The following is a 25,214-nucleotide window of genomic DNA, read 5'->3' as shown; positions in this document are numbered from 1 at the left end:
TTAATTAAAATTAATCAATTCAGCAGGTTAATTTATGAATTGATTAAAATCAGAATAAAACTTAATTTAATTTTAAAAAAATTAAATCAAAACTTTGTATTTTAAATTGATGTGAGTTGATCCATAAGTATAACTATAATGAGAAGCTATGTAACTTTTGGATTAATTTTTTTTTTTAATAAAAAAATCATGTTTACATGGCATTATAAATAAAATCATGTTTATATTAAATATTACTGCTTATGCTAAATATGACAGATGATAAAATTTTGTTATTATTGTATGATGTAGAATTATTTCTATTTTTTTGATATAATTATTTTTTTAAATAATGATATAAGTAATAAATAAAAAATAAATCTTACTCATAATAATTAAAAAAAATACCCAATGTTTCGGACTTCCATGCATAGTTTAAAAACTTGGTTTGGCCCGGCGGATCAACCCAGAACCTAGCCAACCCAAGACTAAAACCAGGCCGGGTTTAAAAAAAATAAAAAAGTTAAAACTTGAGGTGATTTGGCTAACCTGGTGGGTTGACCCAGTCAAAAAATCAGCTGCAATTCGTTAATTTTTTTATTTTTACTAAAAAAATATTGTTTAAATTTTTTTTTTTAAAAAATCAAAATTAACTTGAATAACTTAATAATCTGATCAAAACTTAAAACCAGATCTTGAACCATCGACCGCAGGCCAAATTGCCAAATTTAAAAACTCTGCTTCCATGTGATGGTTCAAGCCCTCAGCAACAAAAGCATGGTCCTTGCAACTTTAGCCATACTCTTAATTAGGGGTGTTCACGGTTCGGTTCGGTTCGGTTTAGACTAAAAAAACCAACCGAACCAAATTACAGTATTGTTGCAAAAAATGAACCGAACCGGACCGAAAACCGATTCAAACCGAACCTGTCCGGTTCGGTTAAATCCGGTTTTTTAAGGAAAAAATCGGGAAACCTAATCCCATGGGTTTTTTTGGTTTTTTTTTTTTAAATTGGCTTACGGTGGGTAGGAATTCACTTCAAAGAAAAACAACCATGGTATATAGCAATTGTTTATGCATGATCAGCAATGTTCTTTCCCCGGCCAATCTGGTCTACACATTGTGAACTCCAAGCTGGGGTTCTTGCAGTAGCTTGAGCTTAGCTTTTCGGTTGTAAGGTTTAAGGTTATCTACGACCGAACGCTTGGTCCAAACATTAGGTAACCCATAACTGCCATTGATGCGTAGCTAAAGGAGCATAAAATAAAGCACAGAATCATGACCTGCAATTAAAACAACACTAGGCATTAACTTCAATGAACCTCAATCATGTAAAATCGTAAACATAGAAGCCAGTTTTATGAGGAAGTAGAACATTGCAGAAATCAGTCATGATGTTTGCTTACGTTAGAGAACTGACGCTTGTTTTTCATAGAAGTGTAAAGGGTGGGGAAGACTGGATGTGCACAGTAACAGAAGGCATACAAGCTTAATGCAGTAGGGATTCCATGCTAGTTCACTAACATTCCCTTTTCCTTAAATCCGACCTCATCAAATGCACCTCTTGTAAGTAACCAAGAAGAGATAGATGCAGAGAAGATGTTGGGTTTGGTGTGGGCGGCGGCTGCAGAAGAGATAAAGCTAGAGAAGAGATATATGTGGAGATGAAGGTAAGAGGCAGAGAAAATGAAAAATTTAGGTTTAGGGTGGGCGGCGGCTGCAGAAGTAAATTACAATGTTAGGTTTAGGTTTACACTTTATATTTATACTAGGTCAGTAGGTCGTTTCTTCTGGCTTTAGTTTTACGGTAGCCGGTTCGGTTCACCGGTTTTGGTGGTGAAATCGAAACCGAACCGAACCGGAAAGAGTTTTGGTTTTGGTAATCGGTTTAATCGGTTTTTTATCTCGGTTCGGTTCTCGGTTAATTTTTCATCGGTTTTCTCGGTTTTTTCAGTTATTCGGTTTTTTTGAACACCCCTACTCTTAATTGCGTTAATTTTTAAACATCCTCCTATACTATAAAATTTGGGAAACTTAATGTACTGTTCATATATAGTGGAAAAAAATTCCATTTAATTTCATCTCTTTTTTTTTCTTTTCAATATCATCCTCATTTTTTTTAACAATAATTCAGGTTATCTTTGAATCAGCTAAGTAAACTAGATCATATTGAAACAACTCTCACATAGTTGAATTATAAACCAGGTAAGGCAAGACATCAAATCAAGATATATTTTCTATTAATTTTATCCTCTTTTTTTTTCTTCTTAATTTTAACCTTTGATTTGCTTACTAGTACGCTGAGTTACCTTTAGACTAGCCAAATCAACTTGGTTATATTATGATAATTCTCACACAATTTAATTTTAAACTCGTGTTAGGTAAATGAACGAATTAAAAGGGTTTATTTTTGTCAATTTCATCATTTTTTCTCAATTTTATCATTGGATTTTTTTAATAATCATCCAGGTTGTTTCTGAACTGTTTAAGTTAATTAGGTCATGTCATGACAACTCTTACATGGTTTAATTTTAAACAAGGATTAGATAAGAAGTTGGGTCGGAAGAGGATTTTTCCTGTCAATTTCATCCTCAAATTTTTTTTATCGGTTGACTGGGTTATCTTTGAACTAGCCAAGTTGACTAGACTATATCAAACTAACTTTTACATGATTTAATTTTAAACTTGAGCTTAGTAACACGTCAAGTTGGAAGATAAAAAATTGACCCAACAACTTCATTTAATAATAATACTAAATAATTCTTAATGGCTAAAATATATTTTGTTACATTTAATTTTTTTATTTAATCTACACATGTACCAATTGCTTTCTAAATTGATTGGAATATGTTAAATGGAGATTGGTTTTTGAAAGTATAATAGAATTTATTTTTTAAAATTTATTATATGCACATATGAACACCTAGCACACTATGCACATATGATCCCATGTTGTAAATCAATCAACTGTATTCCTTGTAGAGAATTAATCAATGGACAATGATTAATCAAGAAATTTAATCACCGAACTCTCCAAGCTACAACAACACACGTTCTTAATAGAATAACTAGGAGACTTATTAGTTTATTTTACATTTCTTCTATTAAGCAACAGTCACAAGGGGCAACCTTCTCATCCAAAGCAGATTTTGTGAACACAAGACAACAGTGTACTTGCATTTCAGTTGAGGGTCAGGGCTAATGGAGTTGCAATAGTGGTGAAAAATGCAAAGGTAGCAAGGAATATTGCAACTTTCTCCAATGCTTTGGATATGTCTGGAAACTTTTTGCTAATTAACTGTGAAGCAAAAAGGGAAGCAAAAGTGAGTAGTACGGAAAGAGAACGCAAGTAGAAGGAAACAGAGAGAACTGGAGAGCTATCTGAATTGCTGCGTCAAAACAGAATGCCATGATTATGTTAGGCCATTCTAGACTGATCTGCTTAACAATGACCATATTGATTTGTTGTGTATTGATGTCAAGGGAAGGTGTCTGTTGTGTTGGAGGTTGTAAATGTAGTAGCTCTGTTTCCATAGCAGAATGAGGCTGAGATGCCTGTATTTGTGCTAATTGCAACAGTATTTCTGAATTGATGGCTGTGAGATGTAATGGTTGCGTTTCTGGGATTTGAGATATTTCCTGGTTAAGGGTAAGAGAGGTTTGTGCCTGTGTCTCTGGTAATTGGGATTCAAGGTCGATGAAAGGAGGAGAAGGCGGTGTCTGTGATGGACCTAATAGTTGAAGAGGTGGCTGCAGCATTTCTGGGGCTATGGTATAGAAATTCAGAGATTGGTTTTCTGGGTTTTGGGATGCTTGGTTAATGGTAAGAGGTGGTTGTGTTTATAGCTGTGTTTGCGATTCGAGGTTGAGAACAGGAGAAGAAGATGGGTATTTGATGAATGCGAGGTTAGCTTGGAAGCAGATTACACTAGTGGCTCAATATATATGGCTCAATATATATATATATATATATATATATATATATATATATATATATAGAGAGAGAGAGAGAGAGAGAGAGAGAGAGAGAGAGAGAAGAAGCGGGGGCAATGGCTTGGACATTGGATAGGACAAAAGACTCATGCTCCAATCTTGGTATCCGAGACACCATCTGGACATTTCTGCCACGGCGATTTAAGCGACTTGTTGACATATTGTTTTGTATATATTATGGAACAATTATGTTACAATATTCGTGTTGTTGTGGTTATTTTGTCCATGGAACCGCTTGAAAAACCCAAAAGAAAAACTATATGGGACCCCATAGCCTTGCTCACGAGGAAAACTTGTGACCAATGTAAATGGATCCTTCAAAGTCATGTGGTTGATTTTCATATGCAATATGAAAACGTGTTTATGTAGAAAAGCTTGAATAAGATAGGCATATCGGATCCTACAAGATCCGTATGACAAGCCATGTCAAGCAAACATTGTATAGCTATTAGTTTATAATATGCACTGCAGATGCATAACCCATGTGAAAAAAGAATTGGTGAGGACATATTGTAATCGTACATGATCCAGGCAACAAGCCACGTTAAGTAATAAGTGTGTAACAATTAGTTTATTCTAGCTACACTCTTCCATCTAATCAATTTTTTTTAATGTAAAAATAGAGATGTGTAGATATTTTTAATGTTTTTTTTAATTGTAATTATAAATCAAAAAATTAATGTATATATTTAACTAAATAAATCAAGAATGATCTACTTATATAAACATACACACAAAAAGAAAAATTAACAATAATAAAAAACTAAACTAAAAAAATTATAAAATAAATATAGATCAAGATATTTGATCTATAATATAGTTTATGAAGTTAGCCACGTTTAATAATTTTATTTTTTGAAATTAATTTTTTATTTAATTAAATACTAATAAAAACAAGCACATAAGTGAAAAGTGATTAAATAAAATTTAAAGAGAAAAAAAAAAACTTCTAAGCTTTCCAATTTAATATTTGGTTAAATAACATGAAAAATTTTATTTAATTAATTAATTTTAATTAAAATTAAATATCCACTAAGTTTGGCATATGACATGAAGTTTTATAAAAAGAATTAGTGGGGGCTTCCATAAATTTTCTTTTGTGAAGACCCAATGTTGTGGGACAAGGATGAGTCATGAATTTCATCATTATTAGTATTTTAAATATATTATTATTAGTATAAGAGCAAATTTTAAATATATTATTGTTAGTATTTCTTCATCATCAGAATATCAAGTCTGTCTTTAAAATATCAACGGGATACTTTTATTATTAAACTATTTTGATTTTTAATTATAAACTTATATTAAAGTACTTAATAAAAAAAAGTGAAGTTCTATTATGTATTTTATTATCACATCAACTTCTAAGAAAATTAATTTAGTTCTGTTGAACACAGAGTGGGATCCTTGGGGCGTTGCCGATGGCTGTGAAGGCGAAATTATAGAGAGTGATGCTCCCATTCCTAGGCAAGCAAGGCATATTCCCGGCCCTCTCCCTGCATGGTTTTACCAGACACTCGAGGCTGTGCAGACAAAGTGTCAGTGGAACCGAAGGGTGCGATGCACCTGCTGTCACATCTGGTGAGTCGCCGTCAAGGGACTAAAATCCTGCGGACAGTTATTTCAGAAAACACCGAGCTTCAGTGTTGAATCCGTTTCTTTGTTTACTTTTTCAATTTCATCTTTAGATTTTACGGTTTATTTTGTTAATTTTCTATTATATTATTTTAGTTTTATAATTAAAAAATATTTCATGATTTTAAGTCAATAAAAAATATTTCATGATTTTTAAAAAATAAAAAATATAACTTAGGTCACGAGTCCTTCAACATTCAATTTGTTTTTATATTGAGTTGTCTTTATATCATAACCTAGGTCGTGAGTTTAGCATGTTAACCCAATTGACTTATTTTTTTCCAATTACATCATTTAATATTGTGTTTGATTGAAAATTAGGTTTTATGATTTGTTCCGGTTTGTTTTTTATTAAGTTATTTTAGTCTTCATGATCCGGGAATAGTGCTTAACGGGTTAACCAAGTTAATTTGACTCATTTTTTGTGTCATTTGTTTTAATGAAAATTCTTACAAATTTCATCGTTATTGGGTTCGATAGGAGCGATTGAAAATTAAACTTCATAATTTATTTTGATTTACTTTTTATGTTGTTATATTAGTTTCATGACCAAAGGTTAACCCGGGTTAAATTAGGTTATTTTTTCATTTTTTTTCTATGAAGTTATTTCGATCTACTGACCTGGATCATGAGTTTGAAGGATTGACTAATGTTGTATTTATATTTTTTAATTTTTTTTAATCTCAACTTTCAACATTTGGTTGATTGAGAATTGAAATTATTGATTTATTTTCCATGAGGTTATCCTGTTCTTATGACTTAGGTAGAAGGTTTGACATGTTAACTCCGGTTATTTTTTTAGGTTCTTTTTTAATTGATTTTTTTTAATTTATTATTTAATATTGAGTTGATTATGAATTAAGTTTTATAATTTATTTTGATTTGCTTTCTATAGTATTATTATAATCTCATAACTCGGGTCATATATTTGACATGCTAACCCGAGTTTATCAAAATCAATATGATATATTGTTATTTTAATTAAATAAAAAAAGTCGTCATTTGTAAATTATTTTTGTCAAACAATGCCTTAATGGATTGTATGGGTTGGTTTTAAACTTATAAAACTGATCGAGTTATATTAGATTAACCCTCATATAATTTATATATTTTTTCACTATAAACGAAATAGTAGTAACATCTGAATATTTTTTCCCCCTATAAAAGCAAATTGTTATATGAAAATGCTTGTTTAATGATCCTCGGCTCTTATTGGAAGAACCACATGATTGCAAAATTTGTGCCGCGACAATTTAAGACGACTTGTCTAAAGGGCTGAAGAAGCTGTATAGAATTAATAATTTACTGTGGCAAATGAAGAAAAGTCAAGAAAGAAATAAATAAAGAGGAAGATTGGCCGGAAGAGGATTGTTCGTGTAAGCAGTGGGTATAGGCCGCACCTTCTCAACAATTTCTTCGGCTTCTCTTATCTTAGAGTTATGGAACCGAAGATCAACCGGATCATCATTGCTAGTTAGATGCCTTGTTAGCAATGTAAGGTGGATTGAGATCTGCACAGCAGGTCTTGAGTTCGAGTCAGGACGTGCATTTCTTGTAAGAGCCTGGGATAGTCGGGGTTTTACTCGCTTATCTGGGCCCACAAAGTACGCTTTCCGGAGAGTGGGGTTTCCTCGAATCCAAAAAAAAATAAAATGTAGAAAGTGGAGTCCTCAATGGGCATAGCATGGTGGTAAATGGTTTAAAATTTGTATAGCAGGTCTCGAGTCAGAGCATATATCTTTTGTAAGAGTTTAAGACAACCGGGATTTACTTATTTACCTAAGCCTATAAAATACACTTTTCAAAAAGTAGAGTTTCTCGGATTAAAAAAAAAAAATGTAGAAGGTGGAGAAAGATGGCAGGAGAGTGGGACCTGCTTCATGATATGTATCGGATTGAAAAAAAGGTATTAAGTAATTGAATTTATCCGAAAAAGGCTTTATTAAAGTTGTGGGCTGTACAGAAAAGACAGGAAAGGCTCACTTTCAAGCAAGTTCAAGGGTAGTCGTTGAACGCCAAGAAAATTTAGAACTTCTTTTCACTTCACGGGGAGAGAGATGAATCATGTATCGAAGCCATATTTATTAAGTAAACTGAATTTATCCGACAGATCTAGTGGGAAGCTGTGGGTGTCTATTTAGGTTACATAATATATTGTTCAGAAGTAGCATATTGTTTTGTAGGAATATTGAAGGCTTACAGATATAGCCATCCCTCTCTTTTGTCGGCCAGATTCTTGCCTCCTGTTCCTCCTTTGGTTCTCCGGTGCTCAGCTGATGGGTGCGCCTATGTGATAATGACACGTCAATTCTGAAAACCTGGCATACAATTTGCCATGAATAAATTTGGGTTATTTTTTTGTTTTTAGCATATTTTTATAAAATATATTGGTGATAACACATTAAATTTTTTTTAACAAAATAGAACCGTTTCTATATACATGTTATGATTAAAAAAAAAATAACTTTTATAGTTTATTTCTTAGCAAAGATATACTAAAACTTTGATTATAACAATGGCAATACCATAAAAAAATAGAGATGTGCATCCACCTACAGCAAATATATATTACAAATGTCTGAAATATTGTTTAAGTAGAGTATAAATTGCTCTGTTGGTTAAATCTTTTATGACATTCTATTAAATAAGAAAAATTAAACATTTCCACATTAGATATGTCAATCTATTTATTTTATTAAACACACCGGGTCTATTTGGAAGTATAGTTGTGGTTGCTTTTCAAAGTGTTTTTCGTGCTGAAATGCATCAAAATGATGTTTTATTTTGTTTTTTTTTAAATCATTGTTTAGATCAATGCATTAAAATAATCCAAAATATAAATTTCTTTTTAATTTTTAGCAAAAAAACAAAATTTTTAATTTTTTAAATACACAAATTGACCCGTGTTTCCAAACAGAATGTAAATTTTTGTTTTTCTTGAAGGGGATCAGACCCATCATATATATATATATATATATATATATATATATATATATATATATATAACACTTGTCCTTCAATCCTGCTAAACATAATGCTACTTCTGAACACAAACTATTTGATTCAATCTTTACTAGGTATCATTAAAAATTTTCATTACAATACTTAAAAAAGTTAAGTTTTATATAAAATAACATCGTTTTGTTTATATACATACACACATAACAATGTTTAATTGAAATGAAAATATAGATATAAAACATAAAAACTGGATAAAGATTTTTCATTAAAAAACATTAAAAAATTCATAGTAAGAATTCTTCTCTTTGATTTAAACTTTTGAAGATAAGTAATATCCAAGATTTCTTATCTCATTTTTTAATAGATCACTTTTTAGTTTTTTTATGCGCTGCAATGTACTTTTTAAAAAGTTCCTTTTAATTTAAAACAAAACAAAATTATATTTTCTTTTAATTTTTTAAAAAAATTTTAATATCAATACATTAATATCATAAAAGTACATTTAAAAAATTAATTAAATATCTTTTCAAGTGAAAAATAATTTGAAAAGCAAGTTGAAGAACAATATCAAACACACACAACGAAAAACTTTTATAATCTCACACCCAATAACTAGTTCTTGTTATCTATTATTATACTAAATTTTAAAATGTTTAATGGTTTTGATGGTATTAAAGTCTTTTTATTTGGATTGATTGAGGGTGTTAATGTTGATCTTTTAGTTTAATTAAAAAAAACTCTATTAACTATAAACTAAAAGAGAAAGAGGATTTTATTATATCTTTTCTTACAAATACCTATTCATTTGAATAATGTTTTGGTTTTATTTTTTTTATTTAATTTTTATCAATACTTTTTTTAATTTTATTATTTAATATTATATTTATTTTTTTATTAAGTTATCATATTCTCATGACATGGATCGAGGGTTTGGAAGATTAACCCGATTAACTCCTTTTCTTTCTTTCTTTTTTAATTAACCTTTTCTTTTCCAATTTTATCTTTTAATATTGTATTGATTGAAAATTAAATTTCATGATTTGTTTTGTTTACTTTCTATCATGCTATTTTGATCTCATGACTCGAGAATAGTGCTTAACGGGTTAACCCAAGTTGACTCGAGTGATTTTTTGTTCATTTTATTAATTGAATTTTTCTTTTCAATTTCATCATCCAACATTGAGTCAGTTGAGAATTAAGCTTTATAATCTATTTTTATTTGCTTTTAATGAGAATATCTTGGTCTCATGATCAAAGTTGCGAGTTTTGAGATTTTAACCTCAGTTAAATCAGGTTAATTTTTTATTTTCTTTCTATGAGTTTATTTTGGTCTCATAACAAGGGTCATAGTCCTTCAACATTGGATCTACTTTTTATCGGGTTGTCCCCGTCTCGTTACCTGGATCGCGAGTTAACCCAATGGACTCAATTTTTTTTCATTGATTTTTTTTTCAATTTTATTATTTAATATTGTGTTTAATTGGGAATTAAGTTTTATGATTTGATCCGATTTATTTTTTGTTAGGTTATCTTGGCTTCATGACATGTGAATAGTGCTTAACAAGTTAACTTAGGTTAACTTGACTTATTTTTTTGTGTAATTTTTTTTTAATTAAAATTCTTACAAATTTTATCGTTCAACATTGAGTCTGATAGGGGCGATTACAAATTAACTTCATGATTTAATTTGATTTGTTTTCTATGTGGTTATCTCAGTCTTATGATCAAAGTGAAGATTTTGGTAGGATAACCTATGTTAAATTATGTCATTTTTTATTTTTTTTTCTATGAAATTATCTCGATATGATAAATCGAGTTATGTGTTTGGTAGATTGATTTGGGTTGTTTTTTATATTCTTTTTTTAATTGATTTTTTTTTAATTTAATCATTCAAAATTGAGCTGATTAGGGATTGGAACTCGTTATTTATTTCGATTTGTTTTTCATGGGGTTATCTCGGTCTTATGATCTGGGTTGCTTTTTTAGGTCCATTTTTAATTGATTTATTTTTTAAATTTCATCCTTCAACATTTGGTTAATTGAAAATTAGACTTTATAATTTATTTGGATTTGCTTTCTATAGAGTTATCATAATCTCATAACTCGGATCACATATTTGACATGTTAACTTGGGTTGACTCAAGTCAATCTAATATGTTGTTATCTTAATAATATTACAAAAAATTTATCATCTTGAAATTATTTTTTTATCAAACTATGTTTTTATGGGTTGTATAGGTTGGTTTTAAACTCGCAAAGTCAACCGGGTTATATTGGATTAACTCTCACATGATTTAAATTTTTTTCCGCTAGAAAAAAAAACATTAGCAATATCTAAAAAAAAAAATTACATTCAATTTTTTTTTATATAACCCACAATGTAGCCTTAATAAATAATCTAGTTTCAACTAAATCTTATCTCAGCCATCACTATTTATTCACATTTGACTAACAAATATTAAATTTATACTTATAATTATGAAGTGTTTATTGATCATGGTTTGGGATTTACGGAAATAGAAATTATAGCATCCTGTTTAAGACATATATATATATATATATATATATATTGATTTGATATGGTTTAATTTTAATAACATACAACTAATTTGATTGCCACTATGTTTGTGTAGCTTAGCACATTTTGTCACTGATATCCTCAATTTCTTTGTTTTTTAATGGGAAAACTGCTAATAAAATGAGGAAAACTCAAAATTATTTGTTTTGTCACATGCAATTATTGAGCTTGCTTGATGAATTTTCAGTGGTATACATATATGTGCCCATTAGACGAAATTCATTAATGTCTTTAAACATAGGAATATAATTGAAAATATTTGAATACTTTAAGGGACCCAATTGATTTTTCTCAATTATACTAATTAAAGATACATATACGCCTCACACTCTCATCTAATTAAAAACATTTAGTTACTCCTTTGACAACACTTAATTTTTTTAGCAGGATATATAGTAAAATCCACATTCATCAATTCAATGTTTTCAAATAGAAACATAAGTGAAATAGAAAAATGATAGGCATTGATTTTCAAGAACGGTTAATATTGTACAAGGCAGGCAGAGTTATTGTAATTAAATTGAATTTATTTTTCTTGAACCGGAGAGTGCATGTATATATGGATAATGATTAAGACTAATCAAGAAATTTAATCATCAAACAATTTTTATTTTATTTTAATATCAATACATTAAAATCATAAAATAAATTCTAAAAAAACACTTTAAAAAAATAAAAACTAACACATCACTTCACTGTTATAGTAGAACTCGGGGGGAAAAAACGTAACCTATGATCACTTTTATTTTACATTTCTCCTATTAAGCAACAGTCACAAGGGGCAACCTTCTCATCCAAAGCAGATTTTGTGAACACAAGACAACAGTGTACTTGCATTTCAGTTGAGGGTCAGGGCTAATGGAGTTGCAATAGCGGTGAAAAATGCAAAGGTAGCAAGGAATATTGCAACTTTCTCCAATGCTTTGGATATGTGGGGAAACTTTTTGCTAATTAACTGTGAAGCAAAAAGGGAAGCAAAAGTGAGTAGTATGGAAAGAGAACGCAAGTAGAAGGAAACAGAGAGCTTGGACTGCTGAGTTTTTTCGTACTGGAGAGCTATCTGGATTGCTGCCTCAAAACAGAATGCCATGATTATGTTAGGCCATTCTAGACTGATCTGCTCAACAATGACCGTATTGATTTGTTGTGTACTGATGTCAAGGGAAGGTGTCTGTTGAGTTGGAGGTTGTAAATGTAGTAGCTCTGTTTCCATAGCAGAATGAGGCAGAGGCGCCTGTATTTGTGCTAATTGCAACAGTATTTCTGAATTGATGGCTGTGAAATGTAATGGTTGCGTTTCTGGGATTTGAGATATTTCCTGGTTTAGGGTAAGAGAGGTTTGTGCCTGTGTCTCTGGTAATTGGGATTCAAGGTCGATGAAAGGAGAAGAAGGCGGTGTCTGTGATGGACCTAAGAGTTGAAGAGGTGGCTGCAGCATTTCTGGGGCTATGGTATAAAGATTCAGAGATTGGTTTTCCGGGTTTTGGGATGCTTGGTCAATGGTAAGAGGGGGCTGTGGTTATAGCTGTGTTTGCTATTCGAGGTTGAGAACAGGAGAAGAAGATGGGTATTTGATGAATGCGAGGTTAGCTTGGAAGCAGATTACACCAGTGGCTGAATATATATAGAAGTGGAGGCCATGGCTTGGACATATGGATAGGACAAATTGTTCATGCTACAATCGATATTTCTAACGCATCACTTTTGTCTAAATAATCGGATATTTGTAAATCATATCTTTTCCAAAGTAGATAATTGCTTTAGTTTCTTTTGTAACCGTGTTTCTTGTCCTGCCTAGAAAAGCAAATTGTTATATGAAGTGATGATCCTCGGATCTTATTGCAAGAACCAGATGATTGCAAAATTTGTGCCACGACAATTTAAGCCGACTTGTCTGAGGGCTGAAGAAGCTGTATGAAGAAAAGTCAAGAAAGAAAGAAATAAAATAGAAGATTGGTTGGAAGAGGATTGTACGTGCACGCAGTGGGTAAAGGCCGCACCTTCTCAACAATTTCTTACGGAACCGAAGATGAACCCGATCATCTTGGATTGCTAGTCAGATGCCTCGTTAACAATGTAGAAGGTGGAGAAAGAAGTCAGGAAATTTGGGACCTACTTCATAATATGGATCGGATTCTGACATCATATTAGGTTGACTCTGATTTATTACTTTTTTTTTTTTCCAGAAAAGACAGGGAAGGCTCACTTTCAAGTTCAAGGGTAGTTGTTGAATGCCAAGACAATTTAGAATTTCTTTTCACTTCATGGGGAGAGAGATGTATCGTGCATCATAGCCATATTTATTAAGTAAATGAATTTATCCGACAGGACTGTTTTTATCCAGTGGGAAGCTCAGGGTATCTATTTAGGTATTGTTCAGAAGTAGCACATCACACAATATACTAAAAAGTTTACGGTCCTTTTTAATCTTTTTAGCATATTACACAATATAAAAGGGTTAACATGGTTGGCCTTTTTTTTTTTATTGAATTTTTTTTAATTTCATTCTTTGATCTTTTATTAATAATGAATTAGGTTTTATAATTTATTTTGAGTTATTTTTTATGAGGTTATTCATATCTTATGACCCGAGTTACATGTTTAGTGGGTTAACCTAGGTTAACTTGGGGCGGGTTTTTTGGTTTTTTCTTTTAATTTTTTTTTTTAATTTTATCATTTAATATTAGGTTGATTGAGATTTTATTTTTTTATGTCATCTTTTAATATTAGATTGATTGAAAATTATGCTTTATAATTTGTTTCGGTTTGCTTTCTATGAGATTATTTTAATTTTATGACCTAGATCACAGATTCGACAGGTTAACTCGAGTTGTCTTGGGTTATTTTATATGAAGTTATCTTAGTCTCATGACTCAAGTTATGAATTTAACGTGTTAACCCGTGTTGACGCGATCATTTTTTTATATTATTTTTTAATTTAATTTCTTTTAAAATTTTATCCTTCAATATTGAGTTGATTGAGAATTGAGTTTTATAATTTATTTTTTATTTACTTTCAATGAGGTTATCTAGGTTTCATAACCCGAAACACAAATTTTGTAGGTTAACCCAGATTGACTCAAGTTGTATTTTTATTTTTTTAACCAGTTTTTTTTTTCAATTTCATCATTTAACATAAGATTGATTAAAAATTATGTTTCATAATTTGTTTTGATTTGTTTTTCATTGGATTATCTCAACTTCATGTCCCGGATCACAGATTTGACAGGTTAACTCGAGTTAACTTGTATTTTTTTTTTTTGCTTTCTATGAGATTATTTTGGTCTTATGATCAACATTACGAGTTTGATATGTTAGCTTGAGTTGACTTAGGTTGTTTATTATGTATTTTTTATTTGATTTTTAATAAAATTCATCATTTAATATTTGATTGATTATGAATTAAGTTTCATAATTTTTTTTTATGGGGTTATTCTGATTTCATGACTTGAGTCACTAGTTTGGTAGGTTAACTCATGTTAATTATAAAATTTTCTTAATCTATTTTCTAATCTATATTTTTTTTCAATTTTAGGTTAATTGAAATTTATACTTTATAATTTATTTAAATTTGCTTTTTGTAAAGTTATCATGGTGTTATGAGTATGGTTGTAAATTTGACAAGTTAACATGAGTTGTCCCAGCCAATCTAATATATTGTCATTTCAATATTTATATATTTTTTAAAAAATATTGTCTTGAATTTTTATTTAATAAAACTATATTTTTACTAGTTGTTCGGGTTGTCTTCATATTCACCTAATTTATCAGGTCACATCAGATCAACTTCTACATGATTTTATTTTTTTTTGTTAAAAAAACATTAATAATATCTGAACATTTTTATTTTAAATTAAAAAAATATTTAATTCAATCCGTAACATAATATAAGTCGATCTAGTTAATTTTAATAGAAAACGTTACGCATAAAACATTTTAGTAAAATTTAACAATAAAAAAATATATAAATATTTTCATTAAAAAAATCAATTAATGCTTCTCAACTTCTTCTTTTAATAAACATCCATGCTAGACATTCATGTAAAAAAAGACCCAAGTTGTTAACGAATTTGAAATTATAAGAATAAAATATGAAATACTTGGAAATAAAGGGATTAATTATTTGTTCTGTAAAAAATATAGGGATGGGGTTGAAATTGACTAAAAGAAAATTCGACTAAAACTACGCACGTGTAGTGATGAACAGAACACTGATTGAAGTACTTATCTTGTCCTAAGAAACTATATCCTTTTTCTAATTAATTTTGTTTCGTCTTTTTCAAAAGTCACTGCTCTCTCTCTTGTTCATATCAGATCATATTCCAATTTCTTGAATCTTTTCATAGAATTTCTTTCTTGAATCTTGATATAAAAATTTAGAGATAATAGCTTCCTCCTTTCTGTTGATTCTTGATTTGAAACAGGTGAAGCCAGTGCTGTAAATTATCTCAAGAAAATCTGAAGCCTCGATAAGAAATCCAGGTTAGAGCTAGTGACAATTTTTTAATGCCCTAATGACAGATTTCTTAATGGCATCACATCTTTCATGATTTGCAACTAGCTTGACATGGATTCCTCACATGATCTTTATTCGAATTCAAACAAGCTGAACGAACACAACACTTTATGCATCGGCATGGCATGTGGGGCTGCCTGGATCTTGAGGAATAAAGGGTCAGGCACCTGTTGCTGGAAAATCTCAGCTCTTTAATTAATCAACTTGTCATGTTGGTATGCTGCAACTTAGATTTTTCTTGCTTTGAATGGTTCAGTTGTTGAGGTTTTAAGGGTAGAAGTTTGTTGAAGGAGTGAAAAGAAAACTTTTCAAAAAAATTAGGATGACAGGGAAATATAGGATAGGGCCTACTTAGTCATTGACAATGTTGAAAGAAAATGTCAAAAATGTAAAGGAAGAAACAAGGAAAGAGGTAGAAAAAATGAGAGTGCATGCGAGATAGATCTTAATAATTGGTGCTAAAGAAAGGGTTTGTATATAAGATCACAGATCTTCATTTGCCAGCTAATTCCAGGATGGACTCTCCTCTTGTCATAAAATTGATGGATTGTGCTAAGGCAATTGCAGATGGTGACCTGAAATTTGCAGATCAGCTTTTTAGCGAGATGGAAGCCCTGTCAGCTGCGGAAACCAACCGAGTGACGAGAAAAGTCGTCGAGTATTTTGCTGAAGCTCTAGCCCGGAGAGTCCATGGAGTACATCCTCGAAATCCTTTCCCATTACTTCCTTCCTCAAATTTAAAGAAGATCAGCTATGAACCTTCTCCTCTTGAACGGTTTGCTTGTATGTCCACCGACTATGCCATTCGTGATGTCTTAAATGTTAAAAAAAATAAGCTCCACCTTATTGAGATTTCCAGCTTGGTAGACTGCTGGCAGCGGCGTAGTTTGGAGGAATACCTCTTACACGGGCACCATGGCATGCCCTTGTCATTCCAGTACACCATTATTAGACCAAAACTGTCAAAAAATGATGATTATCTTCAAGAAAACCAACGGATGATCACTGAAGTAGCCCAGAGGTTTCCGGTTGATTTCAAGTATAGAGCATTGTTTGCTGATAGTGTACCTGATATAGTAGAGTCTGTGTTGAGACTTGAAAGAACAAGCGAGGATGAGATAATAATTGTGAGATGGGTGTTTCAACTCCACAAATTGCTTGCACTTGAAGGAGCAGTTGATAAAGTGTTGTCAAAACTGAAAGACCTAAAGCCAGATATCATGGTAATTGTTGAACAGGAAGCTGACAATAACACTGACGATTTCTTTTACCGCTTTGCCTCATCATTCAAATACTACCTCAACCTTTTTGAATCTCTAGAGCTCTATGCAACCAACTTAAGCTCCCTGATTTGGGAGAGACATTTGAGGCGGCAGATATGCAATGTGGTTGCAAGTGAAGGCATTGACTGGATTGAACGGCATGAGACATTGGCTCGCTGGCAACAACGACTGCATGGTGCTAGGTTCTGTCCAGTTTCCTTATGTTCCGACCAGTTTGCTGATTTTTTATATGATTTCTCAGCTTATAAAATAGAAGAAAATAGTGGATTTCCTGTGCTGTTTTCAGCAGGTCACCCGCTAATCTTCGCATCAGTTTGGAAACCTGCTAATGCAACTCATTTCAGTGGTGGTGAATCATCTCATTTCACTCCCTCTTCTTTTGCTATATATTCAATCACCAAGCATGTGTTCATTTGTGTTTTCTTGTTTTCTGAATTCTCAATCTCATGGGTCAATGAACACAGAAAATATTGGCAATTCAGATGACACAATGAGTGGGACTGACCTTAATCATCCTATCACAATACAAGAAGAAAGTACATCTCCAGTAGTTGAACCAGAGGCAGTAAGCTCTTCAGAGTTCGCTGAGCCAGAGGTAGTAAGCTCTTCAGAGTCTGATGACGAGAATGAGTGTGCTTATAATAGAATAAGGAGATTGACACACGAAAAGATATGGTCTTCAGAGGTAACGTTCTATATTTGTGAGATTTTGGTCAATTTGTTGATTCATTCCTTATGGTTAGTCTAAAGATGAACGCCCAAACCCTCAATTTCCTAAATATTTATCCTCGTTTTATCGCCTTACTGATGACAAACTATAATGTAGCTTACAATGTGATAATATTTCTAGGAGGTACGAGAATATTTGGTTTCTCCTTTTACAGAGAAGGAATCAAAAAGACTCAGCAGGTGGAAGTCCCGTCAACTTACCAGGTATCTGCACAAAAATCATGCTTGATCTTAACAATTATATGGCCCATCAACTAGGTCAATTATGAAAATTGACAATTATATGGCCCATCAAGTAGGTCAATTATGAAAATTGACTTAAAAGCTTATAGGAATGTTGCTGGACGGGATAAGAAATTGAATGTTCCCGATACATCACTGGCAAGTCTGCTTAGGATTCCTCCATCAAGCACCCTAATACACGAGGAGAAACAATATTATGTTGATGATTCGGTATGTACAGTTCTGTTTCTCCTTCCCCCCTTATTTTCAACTTCGGTGTTGCAATTAAAAATGCATAAACTATTGTTTATATATGTGTCTTTATAACAAGGTTATAAATGCGTTTTTCGACTTGCTGAAGAAGAGACAGGAGAAGTTTCCAAAATGGTACAAGAGGCACTCCTCATTGCCAACTTGGACAATGGTAAGGAAGATTAAAACTTGGCCGTCTTTTGCTTCTCTTTATTCATTGTCGTTAACCTGTGTTCAATGTCATGGCCAAATTTACAAGACCTTCTTGCTTTCTGGAAAATGGACCATGATGAAACTACAATCCTGCATAAACATTGAAGAGATAGCAGGCACAGCAAAGGTATCCCTGAATATTTTAGCTCTCCTAGTTATTTCAATGGCTGCTTGCAACTTGTTTAACTCTTTCTCTAACACGCCTTCATATTTAGTTGTTCATACCGTTGTGCTTGGAAAATCATTGGATCCTCATTTGCGTTGACATGGAGAAACGGGAATTTCTTTGGTTAGATTCATTAAATTCTCCTCCTGATGCTCATCATACGGAAAAGACTACAATTTCGGAGTGGCTTGAAAAGCACCTACTACCAGTGTTGGGCTATCGTAATTCACAGCAATTGAAATTAAAGCAACTCAATATTCCATACCAAACAAAGTAAGTAGCTAACGATATTGATATGAACATGCTTCAAAATGATACAGACTCTAAAAAGTTTTAACTTTTTGTTGCACAAACAGTCGAATAGATTGTGGCATATTTGTGATGAAGTATGCTGATTGTCTTGCACATTGCGATCACTTCCCTTTTACACAACAAGACATGCCTCACCTTCGGCTTCGAGTCTTTCTTGACATATATCGTGGGAGACTACCTGTGCCACCCAGCCATGTTAGATTCTTAAGAGCCTTGCATAACATATAGGATTCTCTGTTGATGGATGATCCTTCCACTTGTTATGTGGAGAGAAATGCAGGAAGCTGTGTTATAACTAAGGTACTAATGCAGGGCCTTTTTGCCATTGTTCCTACTTGTGTGATAGAAGGCTGAGGGAGTGGGGGTGAAATGGAGCAACTTGTTTCAATCAAGATAGTCATGGATTAATATTTAATAACAGCAAATAATAAATTGTGTTTCTCTATCGGAATTTCTATCTGGTGGAAATCTGTAATTGACTTGAGTGAACTAAAGTCCAATTTCCAGATTTTGAAAATCCTTTATGGGGAATCAGCTTGTTCTGCCTGCATGCGGGGAATCAGAAAAAGTTCTTTTTGAGTTGAATTCATGACTTTAAAAAGTGTGGGTATGGATATGAAAAAAATTTGATGAGGTTCTTTTATAATTCTATCCTTTTTGTTTTTTTTTTTTTTTTCAAATCTGCTAGTTTTACCGATTGTTTTTTAAAATTCTTGTTATAGTGATTTTTTTTTCTAATTAATTAAATATATTTTATTGGTTTGTTTTGATCATGCTTAGATTTTTTTTATGTTTTGTTTTTAGCAGAGCCATCAAAATTATCAATTGTTTCTTATGATATATGTTTTGATTTTAGATTAAACAATGAACAAACTAAGAAGAATTGATTTTTTATTATTTTTTGTTTTATTTCAAAGTTTATCAAACATAAATAATGTTTCGCTTTAGCTAATATTTATTTTATACTTTGTATGTTTATATTTGATAGGTATAAATACCAACAACATTAAAGTGATATATATATTATGAAGATGAAATTAACTTAATTATTTTGACTTAATTTGATATTGCTCTAATCCTTTTACCATGTACAAAGGTCATTACATGTTTGTAGTAAGTTATTTGAATATAACTAAATTATACAGGTTTTATTTTACAACTCATGTATAATAAATTAAAATAAATATTATATCTTGTTATATTAGTTTTGACCTCCCCTAATAAATAATGCTAGCTCTACCACTGAATGGAGATGCAATGATGATGAAAAACACAGTGACACCAAGGCCGATGGCAACTTTCCCTAACATTCTGGATGCAACAGGGAACTTTTTTTCTAGTAAGCTGTGAAACATTGAGAGAAATAAAGGTAAGATTGGGTTTTGAATGTTGATTGTTTTTTTCATATGCAAGATCAATTTCCAGAGATGCAGCGAAACAGAAAGCCACGAGTATCTTTTCCCAGGGCACCCTCTTAATAACAACACTCTCTGTATTGGTTGGTTGCTCGTTGATTGCAATGGAATACTCTTGCGGTTGCTGTGTACCTTCTTGGTTGACGGCAGGTGAGAGTATTTGTGGTTGTGTACTTTCTTCGTTGACGGCAGGTGAAAGTACTTGTGGTTGTGTTCCTGGTAACTGCGACTCCGGATCCGTAGCCGGAGAAGAAGGCTGTAAACTTGATGGTTGTGGTGTTTCTGCAAGCTGCGAATTCAAAGTAACCACCGAAGAGGAAATTAGTGGTGCATCTCTACCACATACCAGCTGAGACAGATATGTTGCTGCTGAAACATAGATACTTAGTGCTATGCCCATGACTGTGTACTAGCTGTGTTTTAACAAAATATGTTTCAAATAGGAGAGGAGAAGCAAGAGCAAGCCGATGCAGATCATGTAGGTATTTTTATAGAGAAATGTTTCAACAAATTAAATATGTTGAAGAAACAAGAGCAAGCAAGAGCACCACTAATGTAAAGCCCGAACTAGATCCTGTTAGTATCAACATACCCTGTTATTATCAACTTATCAACACATGGAGGTATTTTAATTTTGGTTATTATTTTTAAAATTTAAAATTTTTATTCTTGAGTTATTTTTTTTATAAATCTTAATTTGTTTTCAATTTTGTTCTTCAACTAATTTTTTTTATTTGTTCTCTAATTTATTTAAGAATATTATTTTCTTTTTATTTATTTTTAAATTTGCTTCAACAAAGATTGCAAAGTGTAATATTTAAAAACTTAATTGTAAAATAAAAGAATAATCAAACTATAGAATACTCATAGTAATTTAACCTTTTATTTTTTTCTTTTAATAAGAATAGTTTTGGATTAACTTATTATAAGTCAACTAAAACTAAATCTTTTTCCAGATGATTTTAAAGATGCTAACACTAATTATATCTAAATAATCTATAATGGTTAGTTACTTTTTCTTTCAGCATTATTAAGAAAGTTAGTTTCTCAATCGAGAAATTATCCATTTTCTAATTCTCAATCTGAGTACTAACTTTGAGAATATTGGGATCTTCCACACACACACAACCAGGCTAAACTGCTGGACGTAAGCACCTAACCTTGGTTTTATCTAGTCTAGGTATTTATTTTTATACTTTTTATTTGTTTACATACTTGATTTTTTTTTTTAAAATTCCAAAATGAATTTTATTTATAATAGATCAAAATAAAATTATTTATAACATATTTTCACCTTTTAATCAATGATACATATCACGAAAATTATATTTAATTTTTATTTGCAAATTTATATATTTATGCATGCCTATTGAAAATTAAAAGATTAATATCTTATTGATCTATCTCAGTTTAATAACTTAAACTGTTAGGTGAGGTCTCAGGATATAATTTATATTATTTTCTAACATATCCCTTTAAGTGAAAGTTGTTTGGGCTTGAAACTTTCATATTCTCACATTAAATTGTGTTTAATTTTTATCAAATAAATAAGGATGATTAGATTTAAATTCGTGACCGCTTGATCATCAAAGTTTTAATATCATATCAAAAAATCATATGATTTATATTATTTTCTATCAGTATATATATAGGATGCCTATTTATTTGTGTCATGCTCTTTCTTATGAAAGCACTCTTGTACTAAAATTTAGCCTGCTAGAAGAACTTCAGTGACCTCTGTGCTTTGTACGCTGCCTGTGCTTTAGCATTTGGTCCAGGTTCAATCTGCAGGTGAATTCATCTTCATTTCTAAAATCTTATATTGGTGTGATTACTTTGTTGTAATTCAGGCGGATCCAAAGCTCAACCTGTCTGAGGAAGTTGAAGCATCACAAATTCCATCAGTGGCTGTTTTTAAGAGCTCTTTTCCAAATGTTGGTTTAAATTTAAAAGAAAAGATCCAAAATAACCGGGTAGAAACAGATGAGCCTCATGAACATGTATGCTTCGTCACTGCATCTTTGTTGTTTCTCCATCTGTTGGGTCTCATGGAGCAGAGTTGCCAAACATCTCACCTTTGGCTGTTTTTGAGAGCCCTTCACCATTGTCAAACTGAATGATAACAAATGAGCCTAATGAACACTTTAGAAATCAGTTTGTGCAAAATTGTGACATATGTGCGGATCTCTGGCTCTAGCTAATAACTATACTCAATTGACTCTTGATTGCTGTTGGGAAAATGTGCAGATAAGTTAACATGGCTTCTAACACATTTGTTCCCGGCCATAATTCTACCAATTACGGCATGTTTTGCTTTAACATGGGAAGATGTCCTCTGCCTTATCTACATGTCTACTGCCTGTTCTGTGATGGTGTATACATTCCACGAAGCTTGCATGAACTATCACTTGATTATTTCTTGATAGGAAGTCAGGGAACAAAATGCTACTGTTGAGCTTGATGTTGATGGCAACAAGCAGGTGGGAGAAACGCACGATACGCAGCAGAGCAAGAGGATTAATAAACGAAAAAAGAATGACACTCAACAGACTAAGTATACTCCTGAACCAAGAAAAACTACATATTTAGTTTGGAAGTTTTTCGATAAGGTTCAAGAAAATGGTGAGGTACATGCCAAATGCCCAGTTTGCAACAAAGAGCTCTGTGCTAAAAGTAGGAATGGAACCACAAGCCTACACAGACACAGTTGTTTTAAAGATTGGAATAAAGATGAAAAACAACAGTCAGTTTCTAATGTCGAGTCTAGTGCTAAAGCAAACCCAAAAAACAAGGCTTCACCAAACATTGGAGCTGGTGCTCCTCCACAAGCAAAGAGGAGAAAGCTAGTAGCAAATGTAGGAGAGGAAATAGAGGAAGAAGAAACTTCTAGTGCTTGTATGTTACGTTATCTGTAATTTGTCAATATTCTTTATCTTGTCTTTATTAGTCTTACTATGTCCTTTATGAATTTACTATATGTTCTGTATCTTCTTGTTGATGAAGCTACAAATGCTATTGTTATGGCTGAGGAGCAATATCCTATTGTTTCAGGCATCGGTCAAGCAGCAGTTTCTGGTCTCGCTCATGACCAAGTACAAGAATTAACAGTACAAGAAGATAATACTGCAAAAGAAACTCTGGAAGAGGTCTCAAGGATCAGGAGCATCATCTCGTATCTGGCTGTATTATTGAGGTATTGTGGATATCATCTTTCTCTTTCAACTTTGATTATGTTTTTTTCTTCTTGCGATAGTGGTTGTTGAAGCAATCTTTCTGTAGCCGCTACCAGCTGAAACTCAGAGTTCTGGCCAACAAGCCAACATCATGGCCATTGATGGTACTGGAGGAGTTCCTCAAGTTGAATGCACTAAGATGGAGCTTACTGCAGAAGGTAACTCCATCCAGCACAAGCTGCTAGATCACGCTCTAACTTAAAAGCACGAATTACCTCACTGCAAGATCAAGCTGCCCAAATGGAAGAGCAACTGAAGGCCACATATGAACAGATAAAACAAATCGAACTAGAGCTCTCTACATTAGAAGAGAGTGAAGCTGTTATGTAGACTCGTGCGCTGCAAATCAGTAAAGCCACTGCTGATAGGCTTGAGATTGACAATATAGTAGCTGGGATGCCTGCTTTGTTTGATTTTGTAAAACAAGTACCTCCAAAGCCCTGATTTTACATGTTAACAACAAATTCACATGACACCATTTTAGGTCAGCAACAAATTTTCATTTGATCTTGAGTTAAGATTACTACTGCTAGATTAGCACACTCTTGATCGATGGAATATTTGCTGATAAGTTAAGTTACAATATGAAATTCTTGTTAATCTAAAGTTCTGGATGGTTTTTGACCGTTATGTGATTCTCTTGTTCATGCTCAGATTACTAGGGCAAAGATCCTATGGCAAATGAGTGTAGTAAAAAACTACATGCTACAGTAATAGCTAATTGGACCTCCATTGATGAGTGAGACTCAGGGGCACCCAGTGAGCATGAATGATGAGTTCTCTTTCTGCTTAAACGTGCGACTTACTGGGACATGACAGGATAATTTCTCTTTCAGGCTGTAACTGATACTGGGAATTGGGAGGAAGACAGATGAATTGGATGGTTAGCTGTTGACCCCATGGTTTTGGTACGAACTTTCCTGGTTAGTGGTTTTAATTTTCATGGAAATTTCCCCTAGCGCAGTGGTCATAAAGGTGATCCTTTTCTTGGTGTATCAGGCTTCAGGAAATTTAATGGAAAAGAGATTCCTTTCTATTGTAACACTGCTCAAGCAATCGTCACTCTCTCTCTCTCTCTTCTTGAGCATCTGTGCGTTGTTTTTTCCTCACGCGTTCCTTGAAGGAGCCAAAGCAAGGAGAAAGCGTGTCTGCTCGCCGAGTTGATTTTGATTTTGATTTTGTTTCTAATTCCTTTATAGATTTTGTTTTTTTTATATTTAATTTAGGACTTCAACTCGGCACTTATTTGCCTGGAAAAAGATAAAAAAAAAAAACCCCGTAAACTCACCTAATAAGCCAAGAAAATATCCCATGTTATTAAATATGAATCCTACTCATTTAATAGTTGATTAAGTGATAAGAACTTAAAATTAAATTTTTTTTTTTTTATGATTTTATATATTTAAATCATGTGATTACTAATATAATAGCCACTAGAGATTTATATAGTCATTAACTTAAAAAACTGTAAGATTAATCGAGATTCATGCAAGTTGACTCGGACATTCATGTTAATAACCTGTATAAAATAAAAATAAAATCATGCAAATTTCTGATTTTAATTATATGAAACTAGGTCGTAAAGAAGCTAAATCAATTTTATAAATATTAAATCATTTTGTAGTTGAGCTCTAGTATTATAACAAGCTTTAAAATAATATTCAAGCCATATTTGTTGTTTTTTCAATCAAGCTCGAGTTTGCTTGTAAAAAAAATTAATTCTTTTA

The 25,214-nt window shown here is 32.1% G+C and overlaps 2 protein-coding genes across 12 annotated transcripts; both read left to right on the top strand.

Moving 5' to 3' along the window:
- Nucleotides 1-15,397: 15,397 nt before the first annotated feature.
- LOC118030400 (DELLA protein GAIP) lies at nucleotides 15,398-20,828 on the top strand. 9 transcript variants are annotated; one of them, XM_073408765.1, is made up of 9 exons: nucleotides 15,399-15,628; nucleotides 15,753-17,294; nucleotides 17,410-17,630; nucleotides 17,796-17,878; nucleotides 17,971-18,127; nucleotides 18,228-18,320; nucleotides 18,408-18,488; nucleotides 18,577-18,800; nucleotides 20,253-20,826. In XM_073408765.1, the coding sequence occupies exons 2-9, from the start codon at nucleotides 16,178-16,180 to the stop codon at nucleotides 20,605-20,607; spliced, it is 2,331 nt and encodes a 776-aa protein (XP_073264866.1). In that variant the 5' UTR covers nucleotides 15,399-15,628; nucleotides 15,753-16,177; the 3' UTR covers nucleotides 20,608-20,826. The 9 variants fall into 9 exon arrangements, 7 of the variants coding, with proteins under 7 accessions (XP_073264869.1, XP_073264868.1, XP_073264866.1 ...); XR_012169717.1 differs by adding an exon at nucleotides 18,884-19,139 and having other exon boundaries at nucleotides 15,400-17,294; nucleotides 20,253-20,386; XR_012169715.1 differs by lacking the exon at nucleotides 20,253-20,826 and adding exons at nucleotides 18,884-19,139; nucleotides 20,074-20,226 and having other exon boundaries at nucleotides 15,400-17,294.
- LOC118030309 (uncharacterized) lies at nucleotides 20,755-24,531 on the top strand. Of its 3 annotated transcripts, XM_073408770.1 has the most exons (8): nucleotides 20,755-20,877; nucleotides 22,105-22,254; nucleotides 22,681-23,149; nucleotides 23,306-23,447; nucleotides 23,534-23,971; nucleotides 24,142-24,246; nucleotides 24,324-24,395; nucleotides 24,487-24,531. In XM_073408770.1, exons 1-5 carry the CDS (start codon nucleotides 20,872-20,874, stop codon nucleotides 23,670-23,672), a joined length of 906 nt encoding a protein of 301 aa, XP_073264871.1. In that variant the 5' UTR covers nucleotides 20,755-20,871; the 3' UTR covers nucleotides 23,673-23,971; nucleotides 24,142-24,246; nucleotides 24,324-24,395; nucleotides 24,487-24,531. The 3 variants fall into 3 exon arrangements, with proteins under 3 accessions (XP_073264871.1, XP_073264872.1, XP_034890261.1); XM_073408771.1 differs by having other exon boundaries at nucleotides 22,735-23,149; nucleotides 24,142-24,531; XM_035034370.2 differs by having other exon boundaries at nucleotides 24,142-24,531.
- The last annotated feature ends 683 nt before the right edge of the window (nucleotides 24,532-25,214 follow it).

This window comes from Populus alba, chromosome 4 (assembly GCF_005239225.2).
Source record: "Populus alba chromosome 4, ASM523922v2, whole genome shotgun sequence".
NCBI lineage: Eukaryota > Viridiplantae > Streptophyta > Magnoliopsida > Malpighiales > Salicaceae > Populus > Populus alba.
The sequence above is the reverse complement of the archived record's forward strand: the minus strand, read 5'-3'. Positions and strand labels throughout refer to the sequence as shown.

Coding starts and splice junctions, on each gene's coding strand:
- LOC118030400 (XM_073408765.1), top strand. CDS start 16,178: ATGGACTCTCCTCTTGTCATAAAATTGATGGATTGTGCTAAGGCAATT. Junction 18,321..18,407: donor CATTGCCAACTTGGACAATG/GTAAGGAAGATT, acceptor CAAATTTACAAG/ACCTTCTTGCTTTCTGGAAA. Junction 18,489..18,576: donor AGATAGCAGGCACAGCAAAG/GTATCCCTGAAT, acceptor CTTCATATTTAG/TTGTTCATACCGTTGTGCTT.
- LOC118030309 (XM_073408770.1), top strand. Junction 22,255..22,680: donor CAGATGAGCCTCATGAACAT/GTATGCTTCGTC, acceptor ATTTCTTGATAG/GAAGTCAGGGAACAAAATGC. Junction 23,150..23,305: donor AGAAGAAACTTCTAGTGCTT/GTATGTTACGTT, acceptor CTATTGTTTCAG/GCATCGGTCAAGCAGCAGTT.